The 14698-nt window shown below is 38.6% G+C and overlaps 1 protein-coding gene across 2 annotated transcripts in view; it reads left to right on the plus strand.

The window, feature by feature from the left end:
- The window catches only part of LOC132121322 (glutamate receptor ionotropic, delta-1-like), a 545908-nt gene that overhangs the window by 488074 nt on the left and 43136 nt on the right, over positions 1 to 14698 (plus strand). For both annotated transcript variants that reach the window (XM_059530614.1, XM_059530615.1), the window contains exons 7-8: positions 2596 to 2757; positions 4039 to 4158. In XM_059530614.1, coding sequence (XP_059386597.1) covers positions 2596 to 2757; positions 4039 to 4158 — 282 coding nt within the window. The remainder of the gene's footprint in view (positions 1 to 2595; positions 2758 to 4038; positions 4159 to 14698) is intronic.

A 14698-nucleotide genomic window follows, 5' to 3' on the forward strand; every position in this document is an offset into this window, starting at 1 on the left:
GAACCCAATCGAGATGGTTTAGGGGTGAGCTGGACCGCAGACAGAAGGCAAAAGGGCCAACAAGTGCTAAGCATCTCTCGGGGAACTCCTTCAAGACTGTTGGAAGACCATTTCAGGTGACTACCTCTTGAAGCTCATCAAGAGAATGCCAAGAGTGTGCAAAGCAGTAATCAAAGCAAAAGGTGGCTACTTTGAAGAACCTAGAATATGACATATTTTCAGTTGTTTCACACTTTTTTGTTATGTATATAATTCCATATATAATTCCACATGTGTTAATTCATAGTTTTGATGCCTTCAGTGTGAATCTACAATTTTCATAGTCATGAAAATAAAGAAAACTCTTTGAAGGAGAAGGTGTGTCGAAACTTTTGGTCTGTACTGTACATGTTAATTTACTGTACAAGTACTCAATACTTGGTAGGGGCTCCTTTTGCTTTAATTAATGCCTCAATTCGGCGTGGCATGGAGGTGATCAGTTTGTGGTACTGTTGAGGTGGTATGGAAGCCCAGGTTTCTTTTACAGTGGCCTTCAGCTCATTTGCATTGCTTGGTCTCTTGTTTCTAATTTTCCTCTTTACAATACCCCATAGATTCTCTCTGGGGTTCAGGTCTGGTGAGTTTGCTGGCCAGTCAAGCACACCAACACCATGGTCATTTAACCAACTTTTGGTGCTTTTGGCAGTGTGGCCAGGTGCCAAATCCTGTTGGAAAATGAAATCAGCATCTACAAATGCTGGTCAGCAGAAGGAAGCATGGAGTGCTCCAAAATTTATTGGTAAATGGGTGCAGTGACTTTGGTTTCCAAAAAACAAAATGGACCAACACCAGCAGATGACATTGCACCCCAAATCATGACAGACTGTGGAAATGTAACACTGGACTTCAAGCAACTTGGGCTATGATCTTCTCCACCCTTCCTCCAGACTCTATGACCTTGGTTTCCAAATGAAATACAAAACTTGCTCTCATCTGAAAAGAGGTCTTTGAACCACTGGGCAACAGTCCTGTTCTTCTTCTCTTTAGCCCAGATAAGACGCATCAGTAGTGGCTTAACCCTCTGAAGTCTAAGGGTATTTTTGGGGCCTGGAGAAGTTTTGTCATGCCCTAACATTTGTGATTTTTTCAGTTGCTTATAGACATTTAAATGGCTAAAGTCTAGTATCACTGTAATCAGCACAAATTGGGCTATAATAATATGAGAGCAGCATCTAAGGATTACATGATTGTGTTTTTGAGAAAACAATGTTTATGTGTGGTTAGTGAAAAACTAAAAATTGTAAATCACTTGAATAAGGCAATAAAACACATGGGACTTTTGAGAACTGGCGCTTGTAGCCTATAATTTTTCTTTCTAAATTGTCAAAGTCATCTTGTTTACTCACTCACAGAAAACAATATATCGATTAAAATTTTCTAAGACATTTTTTCTATGCAAGAGGCGTGAATTATCAGCATTATATTGAGATTTACACCTGAGAAGACAAAGGCCTGCATAATGAGCTGCATAATAAGCCGTTCGGTCAGGTCTGTGACTGAGAGGAAAGAGTTACAAGTAAGAATGTGAGGACAAAATAAATGTATATATTTTTATGTTTGTAGTTTTATTTAGAATATATATAATTATCCCACAAAATAATTTAATATTCACTTGTGAGTGCAGATAAACCGTTTATTAGGAACAATCAAAGCTGACTTTCAAAGCTGAATTTTTTGCATCATTACTCTAGTCACACAATCCTTCAGAAATCCTTTTAACAATCTGATTTTCTACAAAAAAAAAAAATCAAGCTTTTGAATGGTTTAGTATATATTGTTATTGATACTTCATATTGTTTCACATGATTATACACTTAGTCAGGAGTTATAGTTTGGAAAAGTCTAACTAGTAAAATGTTCACATGTTATGTGAAAACTAGTACAAGTATATGCATAAATAAAAAGAGACTTACTCATGTTTATGATCTCTGCTTTTTGTTTTCTGAGGAAATCCAAAACTCAAATCCTGAGGTAATTCTCATCACATCTTCTTGGGGTGAATTATGTCTCATATGTCTATATGACGCGTTTCTAAATGAAGATCACCGCAGACCAAGGCTGCAGAGAGTTATATTTTTTTATTTTTTATTTTTTTTATGTGAGCCAAATCATCACAATTAAAAGAACCAAAGACTTAAACTACTTCAGTCTGTGTTCACTGAATTTATTTAATACCCGAGTTTCACAATTTGATTCAAAGTGATTTTAGAGTGAAAACTCGACATTCCTTTGAGTTGTAAAACAATCTTATCTTGATGTGTGTCTTTGTAACCATGGTATCCAGAGGCCTAGTTCTCTCTACCACATGTTTTGCATGTTGGGGAGGGGTATTTTACACTATTTGTTAAATATAACAAATACTTTTGTATCTGATCCACCTCATTCATTACAGTGTTGAATATAAAAAAAGTGATAAAATAATTGATTATTAAATAGCATACTTTAATTTCATTTCATAAAGTTTCAGCTAAATGTAAGCATAATTTTGGTTTTGGTAAAAATCATTCTAATGCATCTCTCAATTTTTTTTTTTTTTTTTTTTTTTTTTTTTCTCAGGTGTCAAATTTGTACCTTTATGATAGCGTGTTGATGCTGGCCAATGCATTCTACCGGAAATTAGAGGACCGGAAGTGGCATAGTATGGCCAGCCTCAACTGCATCAGGAAGTCAACCAAGCCCTGGAATGGAGGCTGGTCCATGCTGGAGACAATCCAAAAGGTACTATGCTTTTGATGTCAGGAATTTTTCAGAGAGTCTGTTTTGCTGCTTGTCACACTGTTGGGGGGATATCACATATAACTTGCAAGACTAGAAGTGGCAAGAGGGAGAGTAGTTGAATAAAAGCAGCTGTGACAAGATGATATTTCCCTTTGCTTTACATCAGGTCCCAGACATACAGCTTTTTGAAATGCAAATTGCTTTCATCTAAGCTGTTTTCTGCCTTCTCCTCTTACTGCTGCAATCACATTTCTCTTGAACACCAGAACAGCGGTCAAGCTGAGATAGCTGTTGGTTGTCCTCACACAGAGCTCTCTTAGGGGCTACTGAAAGCTACACAATAGTTGGTGAGGTGGCTGCAGCAGCTGATGTCTCATCTTAGGAGCTCATGTCTCTGTGAGCTCTCAGGGGCAGCAAGCGGTCTAGTGTGTGTTCCTCAATTTCACGCCCTTTTAACGTTATATGAGCCACACAGAACTGCAGAAAGCCTCTAATCGGCCCAGAGAGGGACACACCACCAATAGATTTGTCTCTGAACCTTCCACTGCCCCTCTACAGTCAAACCAGTAGTTAGTCTGAAGTCAAAGATATAAGCCTTTCATGGTGATGCTTTTTAAGTATTGAAAGTAAAAAAAAAAAAAAAAGTGAAAGTGACATACAGCCAAGTATGGTAACCTGTATTCAGAATTCATGCTCTGCATTTACCCCGTCCAAAGTGTACACTCACACAGCAATGGTCAACCATTCATGCTGCAGCACCCACTGAGCAGTTGGGGGTTCAGTACCTTGCTCAAGGGCACCTCAGTTATGGTATTGTCAGCCCGAGACTCAAACCCACAACCTTAGGAGTCAAACTCTCTAACCATTAGGCCACGACTTCCCACTTCCTGGCTTCCTATGACTTGAGTGACCCACAATACTCTAAGCAGGTGGTTTTAAATTATGTTTCTTTAAAAATAGGCTAAAAACCCTATATGTGTTTATAACTGTTATTTAAAAGTATTTGTTTATTTATTTATGTATTTTATTATTTTGAATGATCTTTTATTTTTATATTTTCATGGCAAGTAGTGATAATGCCAACTGAGTCAAACCTCTCTCCAAGTTCCCCAGGCCATGAGCCCATTCTTGTGGTCAAGCCCTAGAAAGCCTAAAGGTTTAAAATTGCAATTGGTAAAATTCAGTGTATGAAGGGTACAGCACATTGCACTCTGATCTGGCTCAGTTCTTTTTACTGTGTCGCTTTATTGTGTATTGATTCAGACAGTTTTGTTCCAACAGGGCCATATAACTGGTCTCACCGGAATTATGGACTTCATGGACAATGGATCAAATTCCCATGTTCAGTTTGAGATTTTGGGAACCAGCTTCAGTGAAACGTTTGGAAAAGACATAAAACGAGTGAGTTCAATAGCTCATGCTACCATTTCTAATACCTTGTGTAAAAGCTGTCTTTAATCTGGTGTTTAGAACGACTTGTCAATGAGAACAACTCGGCTTGATGTCATCTGTGCAGATTGTGTACCCAGACTGCCATTTTGACCCCTTACCTCTGTGTCAGCCGAGAGGTGAATGTCTTGACGGGCCAGGTCAAATGTGCTTTAGTGCAAACTTGATGACATGGGCCTATTTTCCTATGTTTAAACAGCATAAGCTATGTGTTCCCTACACACTTTTTATTCAATTCCATATCTACTATAGTTTATTTAGCCTATAGTTGGATATTTTCAATGGCTTTTGCTGTGCTTTTTCCTAGAACAATCAACAAGTAATTTTCATTACAGATATTCTGTCCTCTCTTCTCTTCTTAGCTGGATTTGCTGATTTTCAAGCTTTGTTTTTGTTGCCATAAACTGTTTGCTTCCATAGATCATTTAAAAGAAAGAGTAAATTACAGGAGAGTAAACAGTCTGCTGATAATGAAGATTTAATCACCCTGCATCCCAACCTGAATTATGAACCCAATGTATCACATTATAGCCATTAGGATCCACAGTGCCACAACCATTTACTCCCTGCCCACACACACATGGGCCCTGGCAGTACCAGCTTCCCCTCATACAAAGCACATTTATTAGCTATGATAAAAGGATAGGACAGCTAATGGTATGTCAAATGTACTCCGTCCTTTTGTTGTTCATTATTAGAGCACCAGTTTTAGTCTTCTAAGCAGTCCCACCTAAGAAGAGATTAATGTAGCCAACTGCAATTCCACCCTGTTATAAAGACAAACAGTGAGCTGTGCTGTTAATTTGACAAATGTCATGGTTTGAAAGCAGAGGCAAATACATCTGGCAAAGGCAAAAAAAGCCCCTATAATAAATGATGCTGCTGACAATGGCACACCAGCAGACAGATACCCGGTTCTATTTCTGACATACTTTTGTTTATTTCTTATAAAAGGACAAATGGATGAGGAATTATGAAGGTGATCTTGTTTTTTTTTATTATTATTATTATTTTTATTTTTTTTATGGAACATTCACTTTAACAAATCCAGTGTAGATATGCTTTAGTTGCTGATCCAAATTGTACCTCATTTTGGCAAAAAAAAAAAAAAAACTTCACATGAGATGAAATTCCACAATGTATTACAACAAGTTCAGTAAACAAACAATAAATAAATAAATAATAAAAGATGTCAGATGAAACAAGAGGTAAGGTTCAACAGTAACCCCTGTTTTTGCTTAAAAGTCTATGGGACAAATTTGCTTAACAGGGGAAATAGCATGAGACCACAATTCCATAAAAGCACCATTAGGACTGGAAAATTCTATGGGTGATCTACTGACAATGCACAGATGAAAGATCACAGACACAGCCAGTGTTTTTAAATAATGACCAATACATTCTACCAAGAGCAGTACAAATTATCAGTTGCCACAGCCATGTGAAGTGCAAAATGTGTTGACATTTTATAAAATGTATTTGATCTTTTTATGATTATATTTATTTGATCATGATTTATTTAAATACTCTATACCCTAAATTTTGTGTCTGAAAGGGAAACTTATACAAGTGCATATGCCATAAGGTTAGCCACAAGCATAAGTGTGTCTGTCTGTCTTTTCATTGCAAATTTTTCACTCTTTAGTAAATACTGAAAGTAGTTTTTTTAAAACCAAAAGTGGGTTTGCATCGGTGCAAACTCAATTGTTTATCTCTCTCTCTCTGTGTGTGTGTGTGTGTGTGTATTTATGTCAGATTTTTGTATAATTTTCCCACATTTGTCTAAATCTACAACTGAAATTAGTTATCTAACATTAAGGGGATTGTAACAGTTGTAATTATTAAACATGAACATCAGCTTCATACATATATTATTAATCAACCAATCAATCAATCAATCAATTAATTGTATATGTACAAAACTGGTGTTCATGTTTACTGCTGAACTGTTACAATCCAATTAATATTAGATAAATAACTTCAGTTGTAGATTTATAGTGGTGTGTGTAAGGGTCCTATTCCAACTAGCTCTATTCCCACATCGTTTTAGAATAGAGCTATTGTTTTCCTTTGATTCCTCTTCTACCCATTTACCACACTAATTCATGCAACTATATCCTAATTTAATTATCCATTTTATCTCTACTATAATTAGCCAGTTAGCCTTTTTATTATTATTATTATGTTTGTTTGATATATATATATATATATATATATATATATATATATATATATATATATATATATATATATATATATATATATATATATATATATATATATATATATATATATATATATATATATATATATATATATATATATATATATATATATATATATATATATGTAAACATTTCATTATATAACAACTTGCTCCAGACTTTTTTACTACTGTATATTACTTTGGAATCAAAGGCTGATTGGAGGCAAAGAAATGAGACAATGTGATGGATTGCTCAAAATGGTTGAAAAGAGTGCCAAAATTGGTGTTATGTGAAATGTGGGACTCTAAAATCATAACAGTTAAAATGTATCATATTATAATAACACAAATATTTTCTTTTCTGTTTAAACACAGCATATTTATATATATATATATATATATATATATATATATATATATATATATATATATATATAGTGGTTCCTGTTAATTTTAAACATGCCGTTGTGCAGCCCTTGTTGAAAAAACCTGGGCTGGATCCTACTGTTTTGGCTAATTTTAGGCCTATTTCCAAACTGCCTTTCCTTTCTAAAATTTTGGAAAAGATTGTCTATTCCCAGCTCATGGACTTTATAAATTAACATAATATTATTGAGATTTTCCAATCCGGTTTTAAAACATTACATAGCACCGAATCAGCATTTTTAAGAGTCTTTAATGACATCTTTTTAGCTACTGACTCGGGTCACTGTGTTGTCCTTGTACTTTTAGATTTGACTGCTGCTTTTGATACAGTAGATCATGAAATACTGATTACTCGTTTGGAGCAGTGGGTGGGCATCAGTGGTACAGCGTTAGAATGGTTTAGGTCCTACTTGTCCCAGCAAACTTTCTGTGTTGGCCTTGCTGACTCTGCTTCCTCGACTGCTCCCCTGTCACATGGGGTGCCACAGGGCTCTGTGCATGGCCCTCTCTTATTTTCCCTCTATCTACTCCCGCTTGGTTCAATTCTCAGGAAGCATGGTATTTATTTTCATTGCTATGCAGATGACAGTCAGATCTATGTCCCTCTTAGAAAGTCAGACTCCTACTGTGTTAAGCCATTGCTAGCGTGTTTACATGACATTAAGGCCTGGATGTCTCTTAATTTTTTTTAGATTTTAATGAAAAAAAGACAGAAGTCATGGTCTTTAGTGGTAGTGGCACTTCTGTGACCCCGTTGGTTGATCTGGGTTCCTTAGCAAAGTATCACAAGCAAATTATTACTAATCTAGGGGTAAAGGTGGATACTGACCTTAAGTTTGACAACCAGATTAAAGCCGTAGTGAAGTGCAGTTTTTTCCAGTTAAGGCAGCTGGCAAAAATTAAACCAGTCCTTCAGAGACACCACTTTGAGACAGTAATTCACTCCTTTGTGAACACTTGGCTGGACTACTGCAATGCACTTTATTTGGGGTTAATGGGTCCTCCATTGCCCGTCTGCAACTGGTGCAAAATGCTGCTACTCGTATTTTAACTGGCACAAGAAAGTATGAGCACATTTCACCTATTTTAGCTTCACTCCACTGGCTGCCTGTTCATTTTAGGATTCAATTTAAACTACTCTTATTTGCTTTTAAAGCCTTGAATGGCCTTGCCCCACCGTATCTCACCGAGTTGCTGCACCCCTACATTCCCAGCCGCTCTCTCAGGTCAGCTGACCAGCTGCTCCTGACAGTGCCTAGAACTAGGCTAAAACTCAGAGGAGAAAGAGCTTTTGCTGTTGCAGCTCCAAAACTATGGAATGAATTGCCACTCATTTTAAATCTCTGCTTAAAACCCATCTTTTTTACTCTGGCTTTTAACACCAGGTAATCGTGATTAATGTGATTTTAATGTGTTGTGTGGGCAGTGCATTTTATTTATTTATTTGATTTAATTTTACTTATATAATTTCATGTTGTTTTATCTTATTCTATTACTTTTATCTTATTGTGTTTATCTTTTTATCCTATTGTGTATTTTATTGTTGTGGTGTACAGCACTTTGGAAACCTTGTGTTTATTTAAATTGTGCTATATAAATAAAGTGGATTGGATTGGATTGGATATTTCACTCAGAATTGAGAATTCTGATATATGTGTTCCTTATTTATTTTTATTTATTTATTTTTTTTATGTACTTATTTTTTTTTATTTTCAGAAAAGGGTACTGTGGTGGTATCATATGGTAATACCACAGTTATTTTATATAAAGCATGCACCTGATTTATGACTATATTAAATCATGCTGTTAATGTTACCTTGTCTGAAAATCCACAGTAATACCACTATTGGTCGATGCCCCCTGCGAAGGCAGCACATTTAAGCTGTGCTTATAGATTTCACTAACTATAGTTGTTCACTGCTCTTCGTTAATTAGTTTTCACCAGAAGTATGTCGAGCTACAGAGAAGGACAGCAGCTTGTGAGTGTTTTGCCTTGTTTTCTCATCAGACTAGTGTGTGATCGTCATTGCTAGGAAAGTTTTTGGTTTAAATTGTGTGTGTCTTACCCTGGTTAATACGTGCTGAAAGTGGCGCTTGGTTTTGCGTTTGCCTATCGCGGGACTGCCTGGTTTCGATCTGCTAAATAGTGAGGCGTGGCCAGCTGACTTCAATCACAGGTAATCAGGCAAATACAAAAGCGGTAGATTTCACCGCGGCAGCAGTCGCGGCAGCCCTCGTGTGAGCCCTCCTCGTGTGAAGATGGACGAGTGTAAAGACAATCGACTCTACCTGCGCGACTCCACCGAGCAAGGACACCGACAGGGCACTTGAGTATTGCCTTTTTTTCCTCTTTCTTAACTTTTTTTTCCTCTTTCTTAACTTTTCTATTCCAGTTGGTCTCTGGAACTGCCAGTCTGCAGTTAACAAAGCCGACTTCATTTCTTCTCTTGCTACTCATTCCGGTCTCAACCTCATGGCACTGACAGAGACTTGGATCAAACCTGAAGATACTGCCACCCCTGCAGCCCTCTCCACTAATTTCACTTGTTCCCACACTCCTCGTACCACTGGGAGGGGTGGAGGGACAGGTCTCCTTATATCAAAAGAATGGAAATTTGATCTTCAGCCATCACCTACAGGTACTGGTTCATTTGAATCACATGCCATTACTGTAACCCACCCTGTTAAAATCCACTTTGTGGTCATTTATCATCCCCCAGGTCAATTGGGAAACTTCTTGGAGGAGTTGGATGTGCTGCTATCAAACTTTCCTGAAGATGGTACTCCTCTGGTACTGCTTGGTGACTTCAACATCCACCTAGATAAACCCCAGACTGCTGACTTCAAAACTCTGCTTGCCTCATTTGATCTCAAGCTAGTGTCTACTACAGCGACTCACAAATCAGGCAACCAACTGGACCTCATCTACACGCGCTGTTGCTCTGTGGACAACTCTTCAGTTGCTCCACTGCACACCTCAGACCACTTCCTCATTACTGCTAACCTAGCACTTACTCCTGAAGTGCCTCTCACTCCAACGCAGGTCACCTTTCGACGGAACCTACGCTCACTCTCTCCATCTCTCCTATCTTCTGTGGTTTCATCCTCGCTTCCTGCACTCTCTCAGTTCTCTGCTCTGGACACGAACAGCGCTACGGACACTCTTTGCTCCACTTTAACATCTTGCTTGGACAACTTTTGCCCACTGTTGTCTAGACCAGCACGCACTGCCCCATCTGCCCCCTGGCTGTCTGAGGTTCTCCGTGAACATCGCTCTAAACTCAGGGCTGCAGAGAGGAAATGGCAGAAATCAAGAAACTCTACAGACCTCAGTGTGTATCAGTCTCTCCTCTCTTCCTTCTCTGCAAATGTCTTCACGGCTAAAACATCCTACTACCACAACAAAATTAACAGCTGTTGTGACGCTCTGACACTCTTCAAGACTTTCTCTTCTCTTCTTAATCCGCCGCCACCACCTCCTCCATCGACTCTTACAGCGGACGACTTTGCAGTTTTCTTCACAAATAAGACGAGATCCATCAGCGGCCAATTCTCCACACCGCAGACTGAGGACAACTTCACAATGACCGATACACACTCTTTCTCCTCCTTCTCCCCACTCTCAGAGATGGACGTCTCTGAACTTCTCCTGTCCAATCATCCTACTACTTGTCCACTTGATCCGATCCCCACTCACCTCCTTCAAGCGATCTCTTCTTCAGTCATACCTTCGCTTACTCACGTTATCAACTCCTCTCTTCACTCTGGAACATTTCCCTCAGCATTCAAGCAGGCTCGGGTAAGCCCACTGCTCAAGAAACCATCTCTAAATCCAGCGCTTCTTGAAAACTACAGACCGGTATCCCTTCTTCCATTCATTGCAAAGACACTTGAGCGAGCGGTGTTCAACCAGTTTTCTATGTTCCTTGTACAGAACAACCTCCTGGACAGCAACCAATCTGGCTTCAAAAGTGGCCACTCAACTGAGACTGCTCTGCTCTCGGTTACTGAAGCCCTGCGACTAGCAAGAGCAGCTTCAAAATCCTCGGTACTCATCTTACTGGACCTTTCTGCTGCTTTTGACACTGTTAATCACCAGATTCTCCTGTCCACCCTCAGAAAGATGGGCATCTCTGGAACTGCACTCCTGTGGGTTAAGTCCTACCTCTCTGACAGATCCTTCAGTGTGTCTTGGAGGGGTGATGTTTCAAAGTCACACCACCTTGCTACTGGGGTTCCTCAAGGCTCAGTACTTGGACCACTTCTCTTCTCAATCTACATGACATCATTAGGATCTGTCATTCAGAAGCATGGCTTTTCTTATCACTGCTACGCTGATGACACCCAACTCTACCTCTCATTCCAACCAGATGACCCGACGGTAGCTGCTCGCATCTCAGCCTGTCTGAGTGACATCTCTAGCTGGATGAATGACCATCACCTTCAGCTTAACCTTAAGAAGACAGAACTCCTGGTGATTCCAGTTAACCCATTGCTTCATCACAACTTCTCTATACAGCTGGGCTCATCAACCATTACTCCTTCGAGGACAGCTAGAAACCTAGGAGTTGTGATGGATCATCAGTTAAGCTTCACAGACCACATTGCTACAACTACCCGGTCCTGCAGGTTTGCCTTATACAACATTAGGAAGATTAGACCCTTCCTGTCAGAGCAAGCAACCCAACTTCTTGTCCAAGCTCTTGTTCTCTCCAGACTGGACTATTGTAATGCTCTCCTGGCGGGCCTTCCTGCATGTACTGTCAAGCCTCTGCAATTGATCCAGAATGCAGCAGCGAGGGTTGTCTTCAATGAGCCAAAAAAAGCTCACGTTACTCCGCTCCTCATCAGGTTACACTGGCTACCAGTAGCTGCTCGCATCAAATTCAAGGTACTGATGCTAGCCTACAAGACGACCACTGGCACGGCACCAACTTACCTAAACTCATTGGTTAAATCTTATGTGCCCTCCAGAAGTTTGCGCTCTGCAAGTGATCGACGCCTTGTGGTACCATCCCAAAGAAGTTCAAAATCACTCTCAAGGACCTTTTCCTGGACTGTGCCCAGCTGGTGGAATGACCTCCCAATCTCAATTCGTACAGCTGAGTCTTTACTCATTTTCAAGAAACAGCTAAAGACTCATCTTTTTCGCCTGCACTTAACCAACTAACACTAGCACTTTTCCTTTTCTTGTCTTTTAAAAAAAAAAAAAAAAAAAAAAAAACCTACGTATGCGTTCTATACTAGACTAACTGAGACTTGTCATGGCACTTGTATACTGTTGTTGTTCTCTTGTTGACCTGACTGCTTCTATTGTTCTCATTTGTAAGTCGCTTTGGATAAAAGCGTCTGCTAAATGATTAAATGTAAATGTAAATGTATGTGCATTGCAGATTACTGAGATCTGTTGGGTCTGTTCAAAAGTCCTAGAAAATAATTGATCATGAAAACACAATGATTGCATTGCTTGATTTTTGTGTGGTTTGATTTTTCAGAACATTTCATACTGATTGAAGTCCAGTAATGAAACATAAATGAATCATAACGGAACAGAAATTGCATAAACCCTCCTGATTACTTGAGTAGTCAAAATGACTAAAATGCACATACCGAAGGACCTGTCAAGGTTTGTGTTCTTGCTAAGCTTTTAAGGTTTACAGTGTAAAGATAAGCACATGGTGTTGATAAACACTATGCCAGAGAGTTTGCTGGGCCAGCTGTTCTGTCTAATGCTGTCTAATGAAATCCTACAGCTGCCGTTTAAGAGATACTGTGGCAATTAAACAATATAGCAAAGCCTGGCTTGGTCACAGTCACATCTCAGGATTTGCCACCAAACAAAAGCATAGCATACAGTATGTCCATTTTTGCTATTGACTTGGCAAGCCATTAGATGACCTGGTACTATAAATACAGCAGACAACAACAGATGTTTCTGATGCTGAAATATCACTTCATTTGGAAACAGGACATGTTACTGACTTTTCATTAAAGCTGACTGATAGTACACTGAAAAAGAAAAGAAGAAGAAGTAGAAGAAGAAGAAGAAAAAAAGATTTACTTTGAAAATAATAATGTTCACTCACAAACTGCTAGTAAATTTCACACACACACAAAAAAAAAAAAAAAACCTTGTTAGTACACCTGAAATTTAACCAGGATTTTATAAAATTATAGTGGAAATAACCACTGTTGTGCTCAGCACAACAAGAAAAATATTAATAATAATAATAATTTATTTTAGCTTTATATGGCAAGCATAAATCACAACACTGACTCAGCACATCAAAATGACAAGAGAAAATAAATAAAAATGCATCTTCCACTAAATTTAGCTGTCTTAGTTCATTCTTAGTCTGTCTTGGTCATAGTCTAGAATTCAAAATTCTTGTTTTATGTAACGCAGATTGCCAAAAAACAGCAGATGTCCACAGAGTCCTGTTTGCTTTTACCCAACCATATATTATTTAAAAACGTTTATCCCAAAGTCATCGAGGTCTGGGCAAACAGATAAATGCTTGTCTAGTTTGGGGTCAAGACTGATAAGACATCAAATAGAAGATGAAGGATATGCTTTTGTTTGTTCCTTGAGTCTCTTGACCCCCTGGATAAGATGGCCATCTATCAAGTCTTCAATTTCATTTGTCATCCGAGAGAAAACTTTGGCAGAAAACGGAAAAATCTGACAGCATTTGATGAATTGGTGGCCTCCTCATTCTCTTTCCTGTTCTTTCATATTATCACAATAAGCAGAGCCGTTACAGACACAGACAGGGTGAAGCGTTGCCAGACATTTGTGTTTAACATTGCTGTCTACAGGAAGCAGTAGAATTTTCAGTCATACATTTGGAAAAAGCTAATTTGCTGGGAAAAAAAAACTCAATGACTCATTTATTATACAGCCAGTTTGCTGAGGAAGATATCAGGGTGTATCATTTCTGTGCCACTGGCTTCACCAAACTGTGGTTGAAGCAATGTTGGTGTGTCATGTCACTACAGTGTTTATACTTTTCAGGGAAATCAACATATGAATGGCTTACATTTGTCTCTGCATATTAATCTGGGATATAAGCAAGTATTTTAACATCACAAACTTGCCACTATTCAATATCAAAACAGATATGACTGATCATTAATTATATGCCATTGATGCCAAACTACAGGATTTGTGATTTGCAAGTCAACAAGCTCGCAGAAAGTTTGAGCTGTGATCAGGGGAAAATCAGTGGGTGATCAGCATTCGGCAATCTTTATGTGTGAACTATTCAGTGACACATCAAAGAGGCTCACAGATGCCTTTCTCACTCAAAACAATTATCTAGCACTTGACATCACGTGGTGCCACGTGTTGTGATGAGCTACAGCCAATGAGAGAGTAAGGCATGGGTTAAGGTCAGATTTTTCTTGCGTGTTTTTATGACAAAATGAATTGGGAACAGTGTAGAGTCGTTGGGTGACAGAGTTGTTGTTAGCTTATGTAGTGTGTCAACCACTGTTGCGAATCAGTTACGGGTATGTAGTGTCATGTAGTGTGAACAACACACTGACTTCAAGACAGACAGCAAGTCTGATCTGTCAATGTTTAAAGTCGTGTAGTCTGAACTAAGCTTAACTATTTGCCATAATGCAAAAACATGAACAAATTTCCCTGTATGAAAGACTCACGACTGGCAAACATGCTACTTCTTTTCTCTGTGATTGGGCAGGACGCATTGTTAATAAAACTTGTTGTTAACTGTGAGAGAGTGTTTGTCCATTGTGTCATGATACAGTATTAGCAATTGGTAGCAATGTCCCAAACACACACACACATGTATATTAGGGATATAGAAAAGAATCAGCCACCATTGATTGCAGCCT

The sequence above is a fragment of the Carassius carassius genome, chromosome 39 (assembly GCF_963082965.1).
Source record: "Carassius carassius chromosome 39, fCarCar2.1, whole genome shotgun sequence".
Classification (NCBI taxonomy): Eukaryota; Metazoa; Chordata; class Actinopteri; order Cypriniformes; family Cyprinidae; genus Carassius; species Carassius carassius.